A 23015-nucleotide genomic window follows, 5' to 3' on the forward strand; every position below is an offset into this window, starting at 1 on the left:
TAAAAACAGCATACTACAGGTACACAGCACATCAATGTTCATAACAGCACAATTCACAATAGCTAAACTGTAGAACCAACCTAGATGCCCTTCAGTAGATGAATGGATAAAAAAAAAATGTGGCATATATACACAATGGAATATTACTCAGCAATAAAAGAGAATAAAATCATGGCATTTGCAGGTAAATGGATGGAGGTGGAGAAGATAATGCTAAGTGAAGTTGGCCAATCCCCAAAACACAAATGCCTAATGTTTTCTCTGATATAAGGAGACTGATTCATAGAGGGGTAGGGAGGGGGCAGAGGGTTAGCAATGATGGTAGGATGTGATGGACATCATTATCCAAAATACATGTATGAAGACACGAATTGGTGTGAATATACTTTACAAACAACCAGAGATATGAAAAATTGTGCTCTATATGTGTAATATGAATTGTAATGCATTCCACTGTCATATATTTTTAAAATAAATTAAAAAAAGATTGCTGAAGTTGGTTTTCTGACTTGCAATTGAAAGAATATTGACTAGTAACTGAAATAGTCTAGAAAGCAGTGAAAAATAGGCATGATACCACATGGCTGGCTATCAATAGTGGAGCATGACGTTGACTCACTCCAAAGTTATGCTGAAATTTACCGAATGACCCTCGGAACAGATGCCAAACATAAATTCTTGATCAATATGGAGATGATACAAGTCTGGCATACAGGATGCCTTTGTCTAATGACCATAAAAAATTACACCATGAAAACATGAATGCCTTCTAATAATGATATAAACCATACTATAGGGAGAGCCCAGCAGAAAGACTATGGGTTTGGGGTTCACAGGACTGAGTATAGCTCCTGTGCTTCTACTACAGACCAAACCCCATCCCATTGGGGGTTCGGCTTTGCAGTGGTCTTGAGGTGAGAAAGCCACCTACTTATCAGCTACTATTTGTTGAGAAGTGACTACTGTCAGGCAGGGTACTAGGTACTTACCTTATTTCATGGAATCATCTCAAAATAGCTCTATACTTTGTTATACTTTTGAGAACCCAAGAGGACAAAAGGATTTGAAATATTGAAATATTGAATTTAAAAAAAAAGAAATATTGAATTTTAACCTTTATCTGGGCTAGGAGTACCGACGGGTTGGGAAACAAAAGGAGGCCACACCTCCTTGTCAGCCACAGAAAGCATAAACAACTGATAATAAGGTGAGCCATGTTGCTAAGGTGTTATATTTGGTCAGTTAAATGCATTCTCCACTTGTGATATTTTCAACCTATGATGGGTTTACCAAGTTAAGTCCAGTGAAAAAAGCAAATCAGGTCACATTTTTGCTTCATCAATTTATTTGACTGACAAAAATATTTTGTTTTATATGTCATATGTGTATGTGTGTATACACACACATGCACACACACACACACACATATGTCATAGTTATTTGGAAAAAATAAATAAATAACAAACACTAAGAAATAGGTTATATAAGCCTGTCACACCCCAATGTAATATGTTTAAAAATATTCAGTTGAATTTTAGCTGAATTTTCTCTCATTGTGATACAATGGTAAGATTTTGCCATATCTAAAAATAAATGATTATTTCACATGTAAAATGCCCTTTAATCTATTAAAAAAAAAAAAAAACACAATGGGAATTCTTCCAGCATGAATAGCCTTTTAAATAAGGCTCTAAGAACAAAAACACACCCTTTTGAGAGTGTGTCTGAATTAAAACTACCTGGGCAGGGAAAGAGAAATTAAAGACAACTGTTTCAATGCATTGAAAGGATTTTAATGTTTAGTATTTGACTGATTTATACATCATATTCTATAAATGTTTTATCTTTGATACAAAATTTTCAATGATTTTTCTCAGTTGTTCACTGTATTAAAAATGCCCACAGAGAAATTGATATCTTGGTAATACTTATGGGTTCCCTCCCATGTGCTTCTAATATTCAGAAGAGAAACATATGTCCTTTCGGTGGGGGAAATAAGAAACTGAAAAAGTGGGAAAACTGCCTACGGAGAAAAAATTCAATATAAATTTAAGTAGAATAAACATCTGGAAGATTAGAGATATTAAATACATCCCTCCAAGAGAATAAGTTCTATTGTGTGTAATCCAACTGATAAGGAGAGTCCAAGATAAAGAGAGTCCCCGAGATAAAATAAGAAAGTGAAAAAAATAAGAAAGTGAAAAAGCCACCTACTATCAGCTACTGTTTGTTGAGAGGTGACTACTGTCAAGCAGGGTACTAGGTACTTACTTACCTTATTTCATGGAATCATCGCAAAACAGCCCTATACTTTATTATACTTTTGAGAACCAAGAGGACAAAAGGATTTTACTGTACAAGAATCAAAGATGCTGTGATACAGTTTCTCTGCCAACCAGCCAATTTATTTAGCCATTTATGCAGAAAGCTTTCTATGTGCCAAGCACTTTATATCATCTCACTTAATCTGCATTAGTAAGCATTTTCACCCTGATTATAAGACTCAGAGTAAATATAATACCCCAAGGAAATTAGCTTGTTTGTTTTTAAAATACTTTAATCATTTATTTATTCACTTACTTTTTTTTTTCTTTTGGCACTAGTTTTAGGTTCAAAATGAAAGGAAGGTGCTAAGATTTCCCATACACTACTTGCTCCTGCGGGCATTATCAATGTCCTCCCTTAGAGTGGTAAAAGAAAAAGCAAAAACTAACAGGTAATTGTGTGTGTCGGTGAGGGCGCAAGGAGATATAAGGAGAAAGAAGCCTGACTTGTTCTGAATGAAAAAAAGTGATGGGTACTAAAGATATTCCTGTGATGAAAAACCTTCTTCTAGCTCATTACTTCTCAAGTGTGGCTGCACATTAAAATATCCTGATGTTCAGTCTGTACCCCACACAAGAGAAATCAAACTCTCTAGAGCTAGGAGGCAGGCATCAGCAATAGGCTAGACTCCTGGAGATTTCACAGTGCAGCCAAATGAGGCCCATGAGGCTACGATTCCCCTTCAGCTCTGTGCTGTTGTACTACTGTTCTCACTCACACTTAGACATAAAAGGCTAATGTTAGCTAGGCACAGTGGTACCTGAGTACCTCCCAAGTAACTCCATCCTCTGGAGGTTGAGGCAGGTGGATCACAATTTTGAGGGCCAGCTCGGCCATTTAGGAAGACCCTGTCTCAAAATAAGGGGGACATAGAAAGGACTGAGGTGTGTGGCTCAGTGGAAAGACTGCTTGCCTACCATGTGTGGGGGCCCCAGGTTCAATCCTCAGAATCTAAAACAAATAAAAAAGGCTTATGTTATCTCCAGGGGCTAAAAACAGTGGAATAATCTTAGAATTAAGGAAAATATCATCTTTCTCTCCTTTCTTCAGAGTCACTTAGTCAGCTTGTGTGAATCAATAGCTATTTAATAATACCAACTGAACACAGGGGTCCTAAAAAGTGCTTGGAGGGTAATGGCTGACTCAATTAGACTGAAGGAAGTAATAAAACACAAATCTTCCCTTGACTCCAAACGTCTCTGCCAACTAAATTAGCTGATACTCAATGCAAAATCATGTTTCCCTGTGTTTCTCCAGTTTGGAAGCATAGGAATAGGGAGCTTTGATGACATCTTGGAAACAATACGCATGTAGGTTAAAAGTCCGTCCTCTGGTTACTGCCTCGTCTTGCCAGTGCTGCTTTGATTCTGAGCTCCAAGACTCAGTCCTCTCTCATCTCTTCCTCTCCTGTAAGACTCTTCAAGTCAACTTCCATTGATCACAGAAGACCTGGGCCTTAGTCAAAGCATTTTTTTTTTCTTTTTAAATAATGAACGTTATTCTTGGAGTACTTTAAGCCTTAGAGAAAGTAAGCAAAGAGCACAAAGCGTTTTCATCTACCCTTTCCCCAGCTCCAGTTCTCCTCTTATTACCATCTTGCATTAAGTGTGATAGACAAGTCCATAGATCATGTGAGGGTTCACTCCATACTTTACAGAAATATGAACAGTTGTGTATGCATCTATTAGTACAGACTCCCATGCAGTTTCTGAAGCTGAGCATGGAGACCAGATCTCAAGTCTGACCCTTGAGTCCTTCACAGCATCGTTGTCACCCATTTCAGCTATGCTCTGCTCACTCAATACGTACTTCCTATTATCACTTTAAATAAACCATTATTTTTTTGATGAGTTAAAAATAAGGACAAGAAACATTTTACTTTATCTTCACAGATTCCTTTTTCTACACTCTTCCTTTCTGACACTTTCAACATTTTCTTTTAACACTTTAACACCTTCCACTTGCTTAATGGCTTCTGACCAGAAGTCCACTATAACTTTTTTTTAAGTTCAATCCATATTTTTAAATTTTTCCATATTTCTTATTGGTACACTATAGCCGTACCAATGGTGGGATTTGTTGTTTCATATTTGTATATGCATACAATAACATAATTTGGCTGCTATCATTCCCCCTCTTCCCCTCTTCTTACCCACTGTAATTCTTTTTGTAACTCCTATGTGCTTAAGGCATTTTTCTCCCTCTGGTTCCTTTCAAGATTTCCTGCATTGTCTTTAGTTTTCCAGCAGTCTAAAGATGATATTTGATGTTTCTGGTATTTATCTTGCTTGGTATTCCTTAAGCCTCCTGTATCTAGACTTTGGTTTTTGTCATTCACTTTGGAAAATCCTCAGCCATTATTATAACAAATATTTCTTCCCCTTCCCTTTCCCCTTCTGGTGTTCCAGTAATGTTCAACTCATCATACAGTAAATATTAGGTCTACTGTTATATTTTTCCATTCATTTCTTTCCCCTTATTTCATTTGGAAAAGTTTCTACAGACAGAGCTCCACGCTCTCTGATTATTTTACTAGCTGCGTTCAGTCTACAGATGAGTCCCTCAAATCAGCTGTTTATATCTACTACAGTGTTCTCTATTTTTAATACCTTTGACCTGTAAGAGTTTCCATCCTTCCTGCAACACCTATTTGTTCCTGTAGTTGTCAACTATTGTCCATTAGATCTTATATATTAATCACAATTGCTTGACACTGCCCACTGTGCATTTTTGAATGCGTATGCTGTAACTGATCCTGGGAGGGTGTTTTAGTTTGGATATGAAATGTCCCCCAAAGGCTCATGTGTTGAAGGCTTGGTCCCCCGTACAGCAGTGTTCAGAGGTACAGCTTTGGGGAAGTAAATGGATCACGAGAGCTCTGATTTCATTAGATTAATGACTTGATGGCACTGTTGGGAGACATTGGAGACTGTAGGAGGTGGGACATGATCAAAGGAGTGGGTTCTTGGAGGCATGCCCTTGAAGACCATACCTTATCCCTGGCTCCCTCCTCTCTTCCTCTATACTTTCCAGCTTCCATGAACTGAGCAGCTTTCCATTGTCATGCCCTTCCGCCATGATGTTCTACCTCACCTCAGGCTCAAAGCAATGGAGCCAGTCAATCAGGACTGGGACCTCTGAAACCATGAGCCAAAATAAAATCTTTCTTCCTCTCTGTTGTCTTCCTCAGGTATTTGTAACAGCAATGAAATGCTGGCTAACACAGGGGGAGGGGAAGAGAAGGGGAAAAGGAAGGAATGGAAAGGGCACTGTCTAAAACATCAGCAGTGTGTCATTCAACTCCGTGGCCTTCCTGAATGTACGTGTTTTATCAGGGACCAGATGATGCACATCACTATTGGAGACAGACCAGGAAGAGCCCAGCCTGCTTAATCCAGCCATTCTTATCCACCTATAGGGGCATTCCCAAATCAAGGCCAAGTCCACCCCTGAAACTGTCCAACACTTTTGAATGCTCTTTTATTTCCTGCCAGCTACATATGGCCTGAGACCAGCCAGAGAGAGCTGAAGCGGGCTCCCCTCAGCCAGTTCGCAGCAGGTGTGGCTACAATCTCTGGCAGCATGAAAGCACTTCAGCGAAGCAGACAAGCTCAAGTACAGACAGCTGAACTGATTCCTGGTTTCTTTGCTGTAGTTCTTGCCTATATGTCATGTCCACCTTTCTCTCTCATGAAGGGCCATGGGTTATTCTTTAAACAACTACCTCCTTTAAAACACTTAAACCTAAACAGGAAACAAAAAAAATGAGCATTTACATTTGCATATTATTATATGATTCACATTGAAGCCAAACATTAATTACTGCAGGATTGGGAAGGACTGTCTCCTTCAGAGAGAGAGGCTGACTTACCCTCCCATCTTGCAGTCTCCAGTCCCACCTTTCCAGGCTCTGACATACTTCGGGTTGGCCCACAGGGATACTGGATTAAAGGTTCCGCTTGAAAAATAAGGTCCCACTGGGCTTAAGATTACAAAGAGCAGGGCTTTGGTAGGCTTCTTGACTCCAAGAGAAGGCTGCAATAAAGTAAAAGTACACACGTCTGTAATTTACGATGTAGACACTAGTCTTAAACTCTAGAGCTGATCTGCAACTATCTCCCAGCCAATTAAAGTCAAGTGACACAAAGCCTTTTAAGGTCTTTTAAGAAGGAAACACTCCTTGGCTTTGTTTTCTTTTTTCTTTCTTTTTATTATTGTCTTTATTATAATAATGTGTGCATACATGCATATACTTATGCACATATATGTAAATTTTGGCTTTGCTTTCTGAGTTACAATTTTAGAGAAAATGTAAATATATCAATTATTATTGCTGATAGGACAAGGTTGCATTGACAGGAAATTGACAGAGGGAAAACCTCAGTCTCTAGTATTGGGAGAGGAAATACACTATCCTGCTCCTCTTAACTTGCCCTTCTAATTCCCAGCCTAGTCAACACTCCAAGACAGATCAGCGCCTCCAGGAGGTGACTGTCTGAAAGGATGCCATGCCCACATCTGCCTGTGTGTCACTTAACAAAGAGCAAGAGTGTGGTTTTTCCAAAGGCAAAGAGACCAAGCACGATAAACACCATCAAAAGGGCAGGGGGAATGATTCAGGAGCTTGTATCATAAATAACACAGATAGGAGACAAGACAGCCGTTATCACAACTACCAGGAATCAAAAGTCAGCAATGCACAATCATGCCAATCCCTCCAACACAAAAGCAGCTATGTGGCATTAGGGTCAGTGAATTATTAAGGAAGAAAACTGAGAGACTAGAAGTTTTGAGGGCTACATAAAGAGTCACTGGGCTCTTCTATATAATCTAAGGCCACCAGAAATCACAAACCAAGTCAGTACTGGAGCCACATCTGCCTGAACTAAGCAGCGGGGTGGGAAATATCATGTAGAGTGAGAGAAGAGAAGAGGAAACTTATGTCCAGCTGCTATTGTGTTTCTATAATGTTGTCTGCAACTGGCCAAGTGGAGTTTGGGTGGGCAGGGGGGTGGGGGGGTAGTTACCTGACTTTCCCTTATACGTTCCCCTCCTACTCCCTGCCTCCCAGTCCCGAGTCCACTACTTTGACATCAAGAATCATCGGTAAAATATTTGTGAGCATAACAAGAAGTGTGTATGTGCCTACTGAGGCCATCTGAAAAGTGTGTCCCCTTAGGAAACAGGAAGCTGCCATTGCCAGCACCATACAGGAACACAGGGACTAAGCAGAGCTCGGGAGGCCACAGAACAAACCCATGTGAGTGATGGATGAGCGAGTTAGAGAAATTAGCAAGCAGCAAGAGGTTCTGCTTCCATGCTGGTTTGTGTTTGTTCTTCCATGGGGGCTTTAGATGAGAATAAGAGGACAGGCACGGTGGCGCACTCCTGTAATCCCAGCGGCTCGGGAGGCTGAGGCAGGAGGACCACAAGTTCAAAGCCAGCCTCAGCAAAAGCAAAGCATGAAGCAACTCAGTGAGACCCTGTCTCTAAATAAAATACGAAATAAGGCAGGAGATGTGGCTCAGTGGCTAAGTACCCGAGTTCAATCCCCAGTACCCCCCACCCCCCCAAAAAAAAACAAAGAAGGAGAAAAAAAAAAAAAAGAAAATAAGAGCCTTCCACCAAGAAAGAATGAGGAGCCTGAGCACTTTGTTTGCCTTTTTTTTGGTTTCATTGTTTGGAAGGGAAAATGTCAGCATGGTATACATACCTGTGTTTCTTCCGGCTTAGATAAAACCTGATTATCTTATTTCTGTACTTTTATTTACCTATTAAAGAAAATGCCAATATCTCCCTTTCATGGTTGCTTTGGACCTTAATGTTTTAAATATTTTTTTTTTTTACCATGAAAAGAGAAACGTCTCAATAATTTAGAGATACAATATACCAGAAAGTCTACAAGGCTTACCTACCTTCTAGTTTCTGAATAAAATAGCTTATTTGTGTAAGAGCTAAAAGCGTTTTATTGATTATCACATGAATGCCTGGACGTTTTTTTACTGGGAACTCCCGTATTTCACATGACCTGTATTATATTTAAAGAAGTAACAATAACACATCATCATGGGATCTTTTTCCTGTGATAAATTTCACTTCATTAAGGGTATAGGTAGTAGGGCATGTATCCAGGATACACTTAGCCCCGGGTTCCATCCCAGAACCTTGTTCACTTTCTTCCCTGGTATTTCCTTCCAATTTTAATTGACAAGTAAACTTCATTTATTCCACTAGGTGGTAGTATAGAGAGCACAGATAGAAAACAGGGAAGAATTCTACACATACCCGCTCTGGAAAAAAATGTCTCCATGAGCCTTAAAGCAATGTTTTTATTCTTAGCAAGCAGGTAAATGATGGGCTACAATTTTTCAATGGCAAAAGAAATATGTGTTCATGTGTACTAACATTTTATATTCTTAAATTTAAGACTGGTCCTCTCAAGTCTTAGAAGTACTCTAAGTACTACTGGTGAGGATTACATCTTAGTCACCTTCCTCCTTCAAGGATCACTTACAAAAATAGTCTTTCTGTGTAAAGATTTCTATAGCTGGATGCAGCGGCACACATCTGTGATCCCAGCAACTTAGGAGGCTGGGACAGAAGGATTGTAAATTCAAGGCCAGCCGAGACAACTGAGCCAGACCCAGCCTCAAAATAAAGCAAAAGGGGCTAGGGATGTAGCTCAGTAGTACAGTGCTTGCCTGGCATGTGTGGAGCTCTGGGTTCGATAGACAGTATTTACATTTTAAGTCTCGGCACCAGGAAAGGAACTTGGTGATTGGGTCTGCTTATACTCTCAGGGACCATTATTTGTTCCTTTGTTTAATTTGCCTTTCTATCCTAAAAAACATAAATTCTGGGCTGCCACGAAGAGTATTTTATTTTATAGTTTAATCAAATGATTATGAATAAAATTTTTAATGGCCAGATCAGATTTCCAATTAAATAAAGCAAAAGCCACAAACATACAGAGACAATAAGGATGCCAATGGCTAATCGAGTGGGTGGGTCATTTTCAACAAGTCTGATACCCTGTGCACATTTTGATTGACTTTGAATTCTTCTCTACTAGCTTTTTGAAATACTTCAGCAGAATGAATGAGAGATTAAAAATTTTCACATGCAAAGCACATTACTTCACGACCACACTGACTTCGAGATTAAAATACTAATGTATAAAAAACAGTAAGAAGATTTTTTTTTTTAAATTTCATCGGCTTCATCTTACAACTTTGTTGTAATAATAAAAAAGAGGCAAACTGCAGGGAAACTGACACTTCTTTCTGGGTCAGCCAGAAGTTCCTCCACAGGAAGACACAACATGGGGTTGTCTGAAGTGAGCTCACCAAGCTGATAAAATTCTATTAGTCTGTTTGAGATGCGGAGCAGCACGTGGCTTGAGCAGTTAAGAAGGAGAAAATGAAACAGCTAGGAATAACAGATGAGCACTTTTCAAAAAGAAGCATTTTCTTTAACCCAGAGAGCAGCCTGATTTCTATTTTGAATCCTGCTAGCTCTTAGAAAAGGTTACAAACCAGATGCTGGTGTCACATCTATAATCTCAGTAACTCAGGAAGCTGAGGCAGGAGGATTGCAAATTCTAGGCTAGCCTCAGCAATTTAGTGAGGCCCTTTCTCAAAGTAAAAGAAAAAAAAAAAGAGGTTAGAACATGCTAAGCATAATTTAAACTACCTATCTGAAAGATAAGATGTTCTTTTTAAGAAATCCTGGTTAATTTAAATAGAGAGTGATTTTTTAAAAAAGATTGGAACTAGTTTAAAAATGTCAAATAAAGGCTTTTTTTTTCCTATACATTTTGTAGATACACAAAATTTTATGGTGGATTTTCCACACAATGTATGAATGATGTGTTTTTAATAAATGTTCTGAAGGAAGTATGCAAAGTAATGAATTCATATATAAATAAAATATTTTTTCAGAGTAAAAAAAAAGGGGGGGGGCTTGGGGATGTCATCAGAGGTAGAGTGATAGAGAACCCCTGGGTTCAAGCCCTAGTACCACACACAAAAAGAGAATAATACTGTAGTCAGGGGTGCTGTACAGGAGAGGATCCAGCAATGTGTGGGGGGGGGGAGGGGGTGTTTGTGTGTATGTGTGATGTGATGGTCATCCACAGAAAGAAAATCAAGTTCCTGCAGTAAAATCAGTTGCTTTGGAACAGATTTTTTTAAACTTCAATATTATACATTGTTTTTTGGCTTCTAAGATATTTGAGATATATGAGATATATGAGAACACACAGGGAAGTTAGGAGTTACACTCCTATATTTACATTGAGGAAAATGAGACTCAAAACAAATGATTTTGCTCAAGAGCTACACTTAATCTACAGCTATTTTACACTATATCAAAGGTTTGAAATAAAAATTAATGGAGGACTTGGAATTTCCTACCCTAAAGAGAGCTCCTGGGCGAGGGCCTTGCTTGCTGCCCACATACTTGTGCTCCCCATGTTCCCTGCTTTCAATCCCTTCCCATTCTCCTACCTCCACATGCTCTCCTGTAGTATCTCCTCAACCCGGAACACTCTCCTTCCCCCCACCCCATTACAGACTGAATTACCGCATTATGTGGAGAGCAGGCTGGGCCTTGCTGAATCCTTCCATAACATGTAGAACAGCAGCTTTCAGGCTGTGCCTAGACCTGAGCTGTTCTATAGCAAGTGTAAGTGCTAAGGCAGAATGACGTGGTAATTTGTCTGGGCAAAGAGATACCACGAGATGCTGGATATAGAACTCATCAAAAAGAACCTCCTTAAGCTACATAGTACAATCATAAGGCACAAACAGATAAAGTAATCATGCGAATAAAAATGACCCCCTGTGAACTTACCAAGTTAAATCAGAAGCATAAGAACACTGGAGCAGTCAAACTCCTATCTGAAAAACCAGGCAGGCCTGTGAGCTTATCAGTTTCTCCACAAATTGATAAAATTCTCACCTAAAACCCATAAAAGGAGTAGCCTCCCAAGACTGACTAGATAACACACACCAACACATCATCAGAACAAGTGAATGCTTTTGTAAATGTATCATGAGGTCGACAGGCAAATATCTCCCAACTGTCACTGGGTTTTCAGATCAGCTCGGCTCAATCTCTCTGTTGGAAGTGGCCCACTTGAATGCTGCCCACCAGCCATCTGGACCCCAGCCTAGAATAGGTTCCATGCACTGACAGCTCTGTTCTCAGAACAGGTTCTCAGGCTGGTCATTAATCGCATCTGACCACCTGCAATGGCTCTTGCATTTGTATCTGGCCTTTGCCTTTGCTCTCTCAGTGTAGCCTCCTGAAGCCCTGTAGCCACCCTAACCCTTTCTTAGCCTTTCCATAACCTATAAATATATCTACCATTGTGTGAAGCATGATGTGACTTGAGTATTACAGACTAGAATAGTAATTAAGATGGGAATAAAAGAACCTATAATTGCCTGGCTTGTAGCTACTAAGTGATCCACAAGTACTCAATGAATTGCAACTGAAGAACATGATGTAGCTTGTGAATTAATTGTTAATCAATAAATTCTGACAGAGTAGAAAAACACAACCATGGACAGTCTGTGTTAATGTCATAGCTCACTCATGATAATTATGACTTGTCAATTTCCTATGTTGAAGACTTAACCTTCAGTGTGACTGCACTTGAAGATGAGGCCTTTAAGAAAGTAAGAGAGGTTACATGAGGTCATAAGAAAACGGGGCTAATCCTATAGGACTGGTATCCTTACAGAATGAGGAAAAGCCACCAGTACTCTCTCCCTGTATCTGTGGAAACAGCCTTAGGCTGGTCATCTACACGCCAGGAAGAGAGTCTCTCCAGAGAACAGCCCTATTAGCTGCACCTTAACCTTGCACTTCCAGCCTCCAGGAAGTGATGAGCAACCGAAGACTCACTTCTATCCTCTTCCAATATGAACAATTCAATCTCAATTTCAATGTCATTTAAATGTCACTTCAGGAAACAAGCAGTCCTAGATGAGCCTAGGTGCTTTTAATGCATGTTACATGACATCTTGTACTTCAAATTTAGACTAGCAAAGTGGTATCACACTTTCTGATACCAACCTATTTAATTCTCTACTTCTTGCTAACTTATAAACTCCATGAAGTACAGGACCATTTTTGTTGGGTAATTTATTCCATATTTTGACCAAATATTTGTGGCGTGACTGTTCATCTTAATAAGATGTTGCTTTTAGAAAAAAGATGAGAAAGCCATTAAGGAGGGCCTCTATCATACTTGAAGTATTTTTTTGTGGGGGTTGCGGGGGACAAGGGATTGACCTCAGGGGCACTTCAGCATTCAGGGACTGAATCTCCAGCCCTATTTTATGTTTTATTTAGAGACAGGGTCTCACCGAGTTGCTTAGTGCCTCACTATTGCCGAGTAATTATCTTGAGTTAATACGTACATATGAAAAGAATGTTGAAGGAGAAGCAAAAATCCAGAATTTCCTCAGAATTGCTATTATACAAATAGGGGACAGATCCAGGTTGTTTCCCTGTTCACAGGGACAAAGAAGACAAATTTAACACTTGACAAAAAGGAGGCTGAATATGCAAATCTTAGTTTTTAAGTAAGAATGATTTAAAAGTTAAAACAAAAGTGTACAGAAAACGAAAGAGGAAATGAAAAGACTAAAGGGACATAACTGTCTTACCCAGATTTCTTCCCAAGTAAAGATAGTGGTAATGACCATATCTCCTCAGAGGGTTGGTACCAGGATTACATCAGATAATAGTTGAAAAGCACCCCAAGGCCTGATCTTTTTTCAAGCCGTCAACAAACAGCAATAATTATTATTTTTACAAGTAACAATGGATAAGAGTAGTAGTGTAGTAGTGGTAAATCAATTGATCTGTGCCAGGACAAAGAGATGAAGACAACATTCCAATGACTGCAGCTGCAACCCTGGCACTGCACGCGACACTCCATGTGGGGACCATGGAGAGGGAGCACTGGGGAAAGACATGGGTGGTTATACGGATGTACTGGAAAATGTGGTTTGGTAAACTAAAAACCTGTCCTAAGTAGAACTGCATCATGGTCGGCTGGTCAGGAACACTTGCCAGGGAAATGCTCGGGGGAGCTGGAATGAGTCACCCTCAGAAAAGCCATGCTTCGCTTCCCTGGCAGGAAGGGCTCCAGGTCAGGAGTCACAAGCTTCAGCCTGCTGCTTTTGTAGTGCCACTGGAACATGCTCGATCATTTATAAGCTAGCTATAGCTGCTTCTGCACTGAAAAGGCAGAGTTGGGTAGCTGTGTGGTCTGCAAAGCTGAAACCATTTGTTATCTGGCCAATTTCAGAAAAAGGTTATTGGTGCCTTCTCTGGATAACAGGAAAATGCTTATTGAACTGGGAATGACCTCGGAGCCAGGATCTCCTCACAGGCTCCTGATGTGGACCTTGAGTGTCCACCCAGTTTGTTTCAATTGATTAGGACAAGCACTGTGCTAGACCTAGAACAGAGAAACAAGAACAGTGAGGGTGCTAACATTCATGCTGCAGACCCAGGGAAGAAGCAAGTCCAACCCCAGCTGAGCAGGTGAGGGAGAAGATACTGACCCTGGTAATCAAGAATATTACATTTAAATGAAGGGTCCACCCGAAGACATGGGTGATAATAAGAGTGTGTGTGTAAAATTGGAAGCTAGAGAAGGCAAGTCCTCCCATCTGGTCACATGCCACTGGCCACCTACACTGCTGCCACTGTCAGGAGTAGACCATGATATAGAGTTTTGAATGTTTTAACCATCAGCTTTGCCTTTCTGTCAGCTTAGAAAGATGCCAGAGCTCCCATTTAAACACAGTCCCTTTACCCTAAAGCCTGAGACTCGAACTAGCTGTCCATGTCTCTGCCCCACTGGGTAGCAGAATTCCTTATCAGACTGCACTTACTCAGCAGCAAAACGTCTCCCACTCTCCCTTGACTCCAAAACATTCAGTCTCTCAAACGCAAAAGTGAACTGAAATACATTGATCAAGATCACTAGGGACCTACCTTCCTGTTGCCAAATTCAGGAGACCATTCCTACCACATTTTATTGGTTCCAGGGACTGGATTTGCCACAGTTGCTCCCATTGCACCTCGTGCTTTGCTTGGCTTCCAGTGCAACAAACTTCTCCTGCTTTTCTTTCTACCTGATAGACCCCACAGCTGCTCCTCCTTTTGTCCTAAACACCTGCCCACAGCCTAATCCTTCCCTTGTCTGCATCTCTTTCTCCAGTTATTCCCATAAAGACTTCACCAGGGTCCTGTCTTAAAAATACTTTTTATTCTAAAGACTAGAGTATATCATTCAAATTCCAAATTCTCCCAGGAATAATGGACTTGCACACCAAGTACCTATATGAAATCACTGGCTTAGGTTTCTGCACCCTAAATTCAAACCATCATCACTCCAATGAACAAAAATCATCCGTCTTTCCTGTCCCAATAAACGGTTAGAATCCTGTTGGTAAGGTCCATAAGAAAAACTTGACCTCTCTTCTCTCACGTTCACATCCAATATATCAGCAAATCATATGAGCTGCAAAAAATATCACTGAATCTCTTTATACACACTAGGGTATATCTATAATATAAATATAGACTTTAAGTATAGGCTTTCTAAATTTAATTTTCCTGCTTTACTCATTTTAGCACTAACACTTCTATTTGTTACATGAACATAATAGTAGATCCACAGAAAATCAGCTAAATAAACTTTGCTATCATATTTCAGATTCTAAGATGTCTATCTATTTTCACTCTTAACATGTCTGAGATGTGGACTCAGCATTTTGGTACTGCTGTTGGCTAAGCAGTGGAGCAAAGTTGTCACAGCCAGCCTTGCTCATAGCAGTTCATGCAGTTCATCCTTCTAGTGGATCTTCAAAAAGTTACAGGATGATTTGGTACCAAAAACTAATTACACAGAAAGGAACTAAAACAGGGACATGCACTAAAAGCAAAAACAGGAAGCTCCCGGCCTTCCCAAGCTGAAGCCAAAGCAAAGACTTCAAAGGCCAAGGAGGCAGAGCTGAAAGAAGTCCACAGCCACAAAAAGAAGATCCACCTCTTCTGTCATCCCCCTCCAGCGGCGCAAGACACTGCAGGAGAAACAAGCTTGACCACTATGCCATCATCCGGTTCCCTCTGACCACTGAGTCGACCATGAAGAAGACAGAAGAGCATCAGATCAGACAGGCTGTGAGGATGCTCTATGACACTGATGTGGCCACAGTCAATATGCTGATCAGACCTGATGGAGAGGAGAAGGCTTATGACTGGCTCTTGACTATGATGCTTTGGGTGTTGCCAACAAAATTGGGATCATTCAAACTGAGCTAGCAGGTTAATTCTAAATATACATTATTTCTCACAGGAGCTGGATGTGTAAAAGTGCAGAAAATACACAAGTTGATGATGATAAACAACTGCTGTGCTAACTAGAAAGAAATTGTGAAGGGAAAAAATATGATGTAAAAACATTAAAAAAAAAGAGGCAGTGAACAAAGGGAATTCTTTCAATTAGAATTGATATCACTATAGGTAAAACTGTATGGACAATATACAGATTTTACAAGGTGATTTAAAAAAAAATGCATCTGTGAAATGTGCATGTCCTTATGCTCCCTGTGGAGTGAACCACAAATAGAGTGACCTGTTTGGGACTGATGAATTTGATCTCTAGCCTTTCTTCAGCCACTTCAAAAATGGCAGGGGGATTTTAAAATGTGAACTCTAATGACAATTTCATACTGAAAGATTTCCCAGGAAATGCTGAACAGAGAAACAGCTCATGTGAGATGATTAAAAGGTTGTTCTGCATTATTCAAATTGTATTCTGTAGTCTGTGCATCCAAACACAAACTGATCTGTAGCTGAGCTCAACCAGAAATTTATTTAGAGACAATCCAAATTCAGGACTCTGAAGTTAAATGAATATGAAGAATCAAACAACTTTCATATCAGCCAAGATCAGCCTGTCTTTGAGAACACCTGTTTTGATAAGGGCAAATTTGCTGGTAGCTTGCAGACAGATCTGTAGTAACCAGCCTGCAGCCTGATTAAAGGTGCTGGGTGCTAACTACTGTGGGGCTGTCCCTAGACCTAACTCTACCCCCTTCTTATTGGCTACTTCTCAGCCCTGATATAATTTAGGTATAAATTATATAATTCAGTGATTTTCTCTCTCTGTTCTCTTATTCCACCACCTTTCAAATACAGAGTACCATGAAACAGGACAGAGATACAATGAAAAAAGTGGAAAATGAAAAAGGATTTTAGAGTCTGTGGCTGGAAGTATTTTCACTATTGAGACCACAATCCTATGAAGCCTATATGTGTACCCATGTGTGTGCATTCACACTGCTGAGCCTGCATTAGAGAAAATGGGTGGCTTAAAACAGCAAAACTTGCTTCTTTGGATGTAGGTTTCTGAGGCTTCTAGTACTAAAATAAACCTGAAAGTCATAATTTTAACTTCTTGTCTGATAAACTAAAATCATTCATGTACATATTCCTCATTTAAATATTTTTATTGTAGAGTCTCTGGGCATAGCTCAGTGGCAGAGGTGTTGCCCTCGGTCCACAGCACTACAAATACATAAATAAATGAATGTTATGATTTCAGATTTTACCTTAATTTAAAATTGGTACATAATCAGCAAGAGTCTGAAGCACTCTTAACTATTAATTTCTCACTTAAGTTTGTTTTTTTTTTTTAATTGAACAATTTTATTTGTTTTATAATAAAAACCTTGCTTTAATATTATAAGGTACACTGCAGGTCCATCATGCTGCCAGTTACTTTTGGAACAACAAATGTCCCATTCAATGACCCAGAAAACAGGGAAAACAAGAACTTTCAGGGTGTGTAGAACTGATATTTACAAGTTTTTCTTATTGAAATCTTCTCAGTTTACACAGGTATTGCCACAGCACTTGCTTTGATGCTCAAATGCCTCAGAAATATATTCATTATGTGGGTTCTACAAAAGCTTCAATTGTTAGCATGCAAGCAAATAGTACTAAATAATATTACCTAAACTATGGCTGCCAAGTACTAGATCTTAATAATGAAATCAAATTACAAAACATTTCCTTGTAGAGCTATACAAAAGACAAGTTTTTAATAACCTACAAATAAACACTTCAGAAGATTTTAATTAAAATGATACTGAAGTTTTTTTTTTTTTTTTTTTGCATGTGTGTATGTCTTACTGGGGATTGAACCCAGGGTCTTGCTGTGATAAGCAAGTGCTCTGCTTCTGAGCCATATCCCCAGTCCCTGAAGTTCTTGTTAATATGAGAAATCTTTGGCAATGCAAATGATTTTATTCTCCAAACTTTTCATAAAACTTTCATGTATAATATGTCCAATAAACTATATGTATTTATATATTTGCATGCTACACAGATACTATATAATTCATGTTGCTAATTTTGTGTTTTAACTTGTGCATTAAGGTTTAACATTGTGTTTGAATGGGAATTTAACAAATTTCCCCCAAAAATTATCACCCACTGGTGGCCTCATATTTTTTACTAATTCCTACTCACAAGTTGTATGTTAATAATAAGTTAAACATGTTTTCCAATATTATACTCTTCTGTTTAATATTATCTTAAATATAAAAGGATTTAGTAATGGATTTAATTATTTTTCACGTTAAAAATTTCACAAAAACATTGGTATAAAAGGTACATACCTGTGAAGACAATTAAAAGTTAATTATAAAGAATGTGAAGATGTGAAGCGCCCTTTGCAAATACAATGAAATTTATAAGTTACCAACAGAGCATGTACATGGTAGCTACTGAATCTTACTGAGCATGAGAAGTGATAAGTAATACAGGACTGGCACATCATGGCCCATGAGTGTGAACTTAACACCCTCCTCTCAATGAAGGTCGGCTCTCAACTTATAAATATTTCCACCTTGCTGCCAGCTTACAATCTTTAGAGTAAATAAAGCTTTAAGACCACCAGATACATATGCATGTGATGCCTTAACAAGATCTGAGATAGTGACACTCTTGAAAGTAGTTAAGAAGAATTGCAGAGTGTGTCAAATTACAGAGTCTCCACAGATTTTGATTATTTATGTCTTGGCTGGGACCCTTACGTGTCTATTGTGGAATACTGAGTATTCTATCAAAAAAGTGACTGCCACACCAGAGAATACAATTGGACACATCTGATCAACTAGGAGGCTCTCCTCTCTCCTCTCTATGGGTGCCTCTTTTTTGATTGTGCTGGGGATGGAACCCAGGGCCTTGCACATGCCAGGCAAGCACTCTACCACTGAGCTACACCCCTAGTCCCTATATCTCCTAATGAATTACACACACACACACACACACACACATGCTCATTTGAAGAAATCCAAATGCCTTTGGGACATAAGGCCTAGTTAATCAGCTAATCTAAACATGAAAACAACATGAAAGAAAAACATGAAGACCAGCAGCAGAAAAGACTTTTTAGTCTTTTCGCCCTTTTAGGGCGAAATCACATAACTGACAGAAGTGTGCCTACAATCATTCTGTAAAGACAGTGAGATGACAGAAGCCACCATAAACCCCATGTAACATGGAAGACTGTGACCTATCAAGTGATCTTAAGGCCACATTGTTCAATCCTGCCATTCCAGCTCCTTGTGAACTCTATTTTCAGCATTTTCTATTTGGAAGAGGACCTTCTATTCTGAGTCCTTACCAAGAAGTCCAAAGACTTCAGGAAAATAAAAATAAACATTAGGAGCTCTCCCTCTCCAAATTTCTGAACCAGCACTGCTACTCCACCTTAGAGCAATGCCGCCATGATGGCAGGCATCACACTCGTGCACTTGGGAAATGATGATTGGTCTTGATGGGGGAGGGCAAACAGCATTGCTCTTTTCTCATTCACTGGCTGATTTGTGTCTTGTCTATGGCTGTTTTAGTACTTCAATGAGAATGGAGTAATTGTGACAGAAGCCACATGGCTCCCAGCGCCTGAACTGTTTACTGACCTTTCACAGAAAATGTCTGCTATCTCGTCTTGACCATCGGGAGAAAGGAGCAATTATAGGTGCTTTTTCTAGCTAAGGACTGAAGATTTCAAGCAAGAACAATCGATGCTAACTTGCCCACCAAAATACTCCCAAACAGGAAGTCAACCTGTACCTCAGTTCCAATAAACGTGGGACGAATGTAGAGACTGCCAGAGGTGGAGTAGGGCACCCATTCTTGATCCAACTGCACAAGCTGCTGAATACACTCCAGAAGCTCTTCCTTGTCAAACACCTGAAAGAATGAAAAACCCAATAAATGGCCTTCTCCCAACATGCCAAAGAGAAATAGTCCTCACGGGCACTCCGAAAGGTAGTATAGGAATATATTTTCAAGACTACTTGAATCTGTTTTTCAAGATTACTGTCCTAATTAGCTCTAAAGAAATGTAATTGTCTTTATTCTCAAAAACAAAATAACAAAATAAAAAGTAATCATAACAAACCCAAACAAAAAATATTTTTTCTGTAATATTTTTCCCCAAAAAAATGTGGTTGAATTAACTATTCATATAGGAAAGAGAAGAAATTACATCCCACTGGGCCCGGTGGTGCACACCTATAATCCCAGTGGCTTGGGAGGCTGAGGCAAGAGGATGGCAAGTTCAAAGCCAGTCTCAGCAATGGCAAGGTCCTAAGCAAGTTTGTGAGATCCTGTCTCCCTGGGGATGTGGCTCAGTGCTTAAGGGCCTGTGGATTCAATCCCTGGCATGAAAAAAATAAAATATAAAAAGATTAGCTCTCTACCTTTTACCTTACCCTTAAATTCACTGAAACGGGATTTTATACTTAAATGTGACAAAATATTAAGGCTTTTATTTAAAAATAGAGAATATCTATGACCTTAAGAAAAGTAACTATTTGGGCTGGGGTTGTAGCTCAGTGGTAGAGCGCTTGCCTAGCACGTGTGTGGCCCTGGGTTCAACCCTCAGCACCACATAAAAATAAATGAATAAAATAAAGCTATAAAAGAAAGAAAAGTAAATATTTTTAACTAAGAGATGTAAAGTAGCCAGGATGGTGGCACATGCCTGTAATACCAGTGACTCAGGAGGCTGAGGCAAGAGGATCCTAACAGCAGTGAGGCCCTTAACAACTTAGTGAAACCTTGTCTCAAAATAAAAGATAAAAAAGAGCCGGGGATGTGGTTCAGTGGTGAAGCACCCCAGGTTCAATTCTTGGTACAAAGAAAAAAAAAAGAGAGAGAGAGAGAGATGTAAATACAAATCATTAAGAAAAAAAAAATCAATAAATGTACCTATTTCAAATTTTAAGAACCTTTGATCTTCAAAAGATTAAAAAAACAACATAATTGATGAAATTGGTAACATTTCCAACAAAGGATTATAGTCAAAATGGGTCCAGCTGTCCTGAACATCAGAAAGAGAGAGACAGATAATCCAACAGGAAAATGGGCAAAGGCAAAGAGCTCTTACTTCCAAGGAGAAAGGGTTTTTCATATCCCAGATGGGTGAGAGTTTGTAAAACAATAAGGAGTTACTCCATTGCGGGGCAGAGAAACATGCTTTCAGAGAGATGATGGGTTACCCATGGTGGAAATGCATCAGAAACAAGATCATGACACTAGGATTTGCCTATTTAAACACTAATTTTGAACAACAATCAGGGTTTGACAATGTTACAGAAACTGAGTTCCCATCATGGAGATGTATCACCTGCTTAGATCTCCGATACTGCTCTCTAGAGATAAAATGTAGTGAATTTAGTGAAAAGAAAATCTGACTAGGAGTCAAAAAAACTGGATCTAATTTTTTTCCCTGTCCTGGTGTGTGACACTGGTCAAGTCACTCAAACTCTCTGGGCCTGAGTTTTCTTCTCTGTGCAAAGGTGCTACCCTAAATTTTACTATAAAGGTCTTCTTGACAATGGCTTATTGTTATGATTGACAGATATGGAAAAGTGAAGCCACATAACACCATTGGCGGCAGAGAATGATACTACGCTTTCTTCCCAGTGACCTAGCTGTAATGGGAAGAAGAGCAAAATTGGGATCTAGTCCAAGACTGTACTTTAAATTTCTTGGTGCTACTATACTATGGCTTCTAAAGGAGGTGAGGAAAGCCAGGGTTATACAACCAAGCAAAGGTAGCAAAGGCCTGGTGCAAAAAGAGGGGCTACTTGGCTTTCACTGTTCTCAGACTTCCTCCGCACACAGCTTGGGCCCAGCTCCTCCAGGTTAGACCTGCAGATGTGTCAAGGAGGGGAGATTCTTTCAGTTCAGAAAAGCGACCTGGTCACGGAAGCCATCTGTCACCTCCTACTTTATGAGTACCTTAGTGTCTAAATTGAATGCATTTTAAACTAAACTCTGCTCCATGACAATATTTTGGCCAGGATACAAGGGCCATGAGAAACCATTTTTGATTTGATATTCTTGTTTTCTTTTCTCTAAAACAAAACTTGGAATAATATAATGAGTTACATAACTGTATATTTGCTGGTGTCTAAAGCAGTTAGGTCAAACATCACCCAAATAACTGCTGCATTCTGTATTTTCCATTTTCAATACCATAATTTCATGTGGTCTTTAAATTTTATTTTAGCTTAAAACATGTTTTTTTTTCCTTATCCTTTCATCTTTCATATATACATATGAATCCCCCACAGCCCTTCATAAAGAAGCAGAAATATTGTTACCTCGTCAAATGCTATTGCCTATGTCCTTATATTTTTACCTCAATGATTAATCATAAATAACTTCAACGTTCATATGATTTGTAATGAATATTCACATAATCATGCAGAAATGATTTTGCGTGGTGATTAAACTCAAGTGACCCATGGAGTTAAAAAACACTTCTAAATTTACGTACCGGCAAAGTGGCTCTCACAGCAGACTTACACATTCTCTCCATGTTGAGTTCTGGCCGAAACAGTCGAATTTTATTATCTACGCCTCGAAATGCCTTTAAACCTTCAAATAACTGAGGATAAAAGAGAAATATAACTTATAAGGTTTCTGAATGAAAATCATTCCTGTGTTCAAAAGGAATCATTCTATCATTCACCAAGTAAAGCTGTTGACATTGGCCTCTACTTGAGAGGATTACATCTAGGAAAGATAGGAGTCAACAGCATTGGGTACAATGACTGGGAAAAAAAGGAAGTCCTTTTATTAACAGAATAAGGTGGGAATTCGGATTGCTGTTGCCCTAACAGGGGTTATATTACTAAATGGCACACAGTGGGCAGACAGTGTTGTCAATCACAGAACAAGATTAACTGTCTGGACCACGAAGATTGAGAGAAACCACAGGCTCTAAGCTACTCAGCCTTCTCAAATGTATCCACGTGTCCTTTCATCTAAACTGGTTCATTTGAAGTCCAAATTGTAGATCATCTATGTGACTAGAGCTGGTTCAGTTCCCCAAATCACAGAAACCAGGAAGCTCTGCTATGTTAAGGCTTCCCCAGCTCACCCAGCCCAACAACTAAGCAGAGATATGAGAGGATTTTGAAATATATACATACACTGATAAATACAGAGGAAAACGACAGATCAATAATTTTAGAGGGAAATTTAACAGAAGCTCTCTATGTAATCATTAGAACAAACAGATAAAAGCTCAATAAAGATATGGAAGATCTGAACAAGGAAAACAAACTCAC

At 39.3% G+C, this 23015-nt stretch overlaps 1 protein-coding gene across 3 annotated transcripts in view; it reads right to left on the reverse strand.

The window, feature by feature from the left end:
• Positions 1–23015, reverse strand: part of Bcat1 (branched chain amino acid transaminase 1) — a 106491-nt gene that overhangs the window by 25805 nt on the left and 57671 nt on the right. For all 3 annotated transcript variants that reach the window (XM_046436168.2, XM_046436167.2, XM_046436169.2), the window contains exons 4-6: positions 22220–22330; positions 19501–19620; positions 6197–6360 (exon numbers count right to left, since the gene is read on the reverse strand). In XM_046436168.2, coding sequence (XP_046292124.1) covers positions 6197–6360; positions 19501–19620; positions 22220–22330 — 395 coding nt within the window. The remainder of the gene's footprint in view (positions 1–6196; positions 6361–19500; positions 19621–22219; positions 22331–23015) is intronic.

The sequence above is a fragment of the Marmota monax genome, unplaced genomic scaffold (assembly GCF_021218885.2).
Source record: "Marmota monax isolate L192 unplaced genomic scaffold, Marmota_monax_Labrador192_F-V1.1 WCK01_AAM20220418_F8-fsc00012, whole genome shotgun sequence".
NCBI classification, from domain to species: Eukaryota; Metazoa; Chordata; class Mammalia; order Rodentia; family Sciuridae; genus Marmota; species Marmota monax.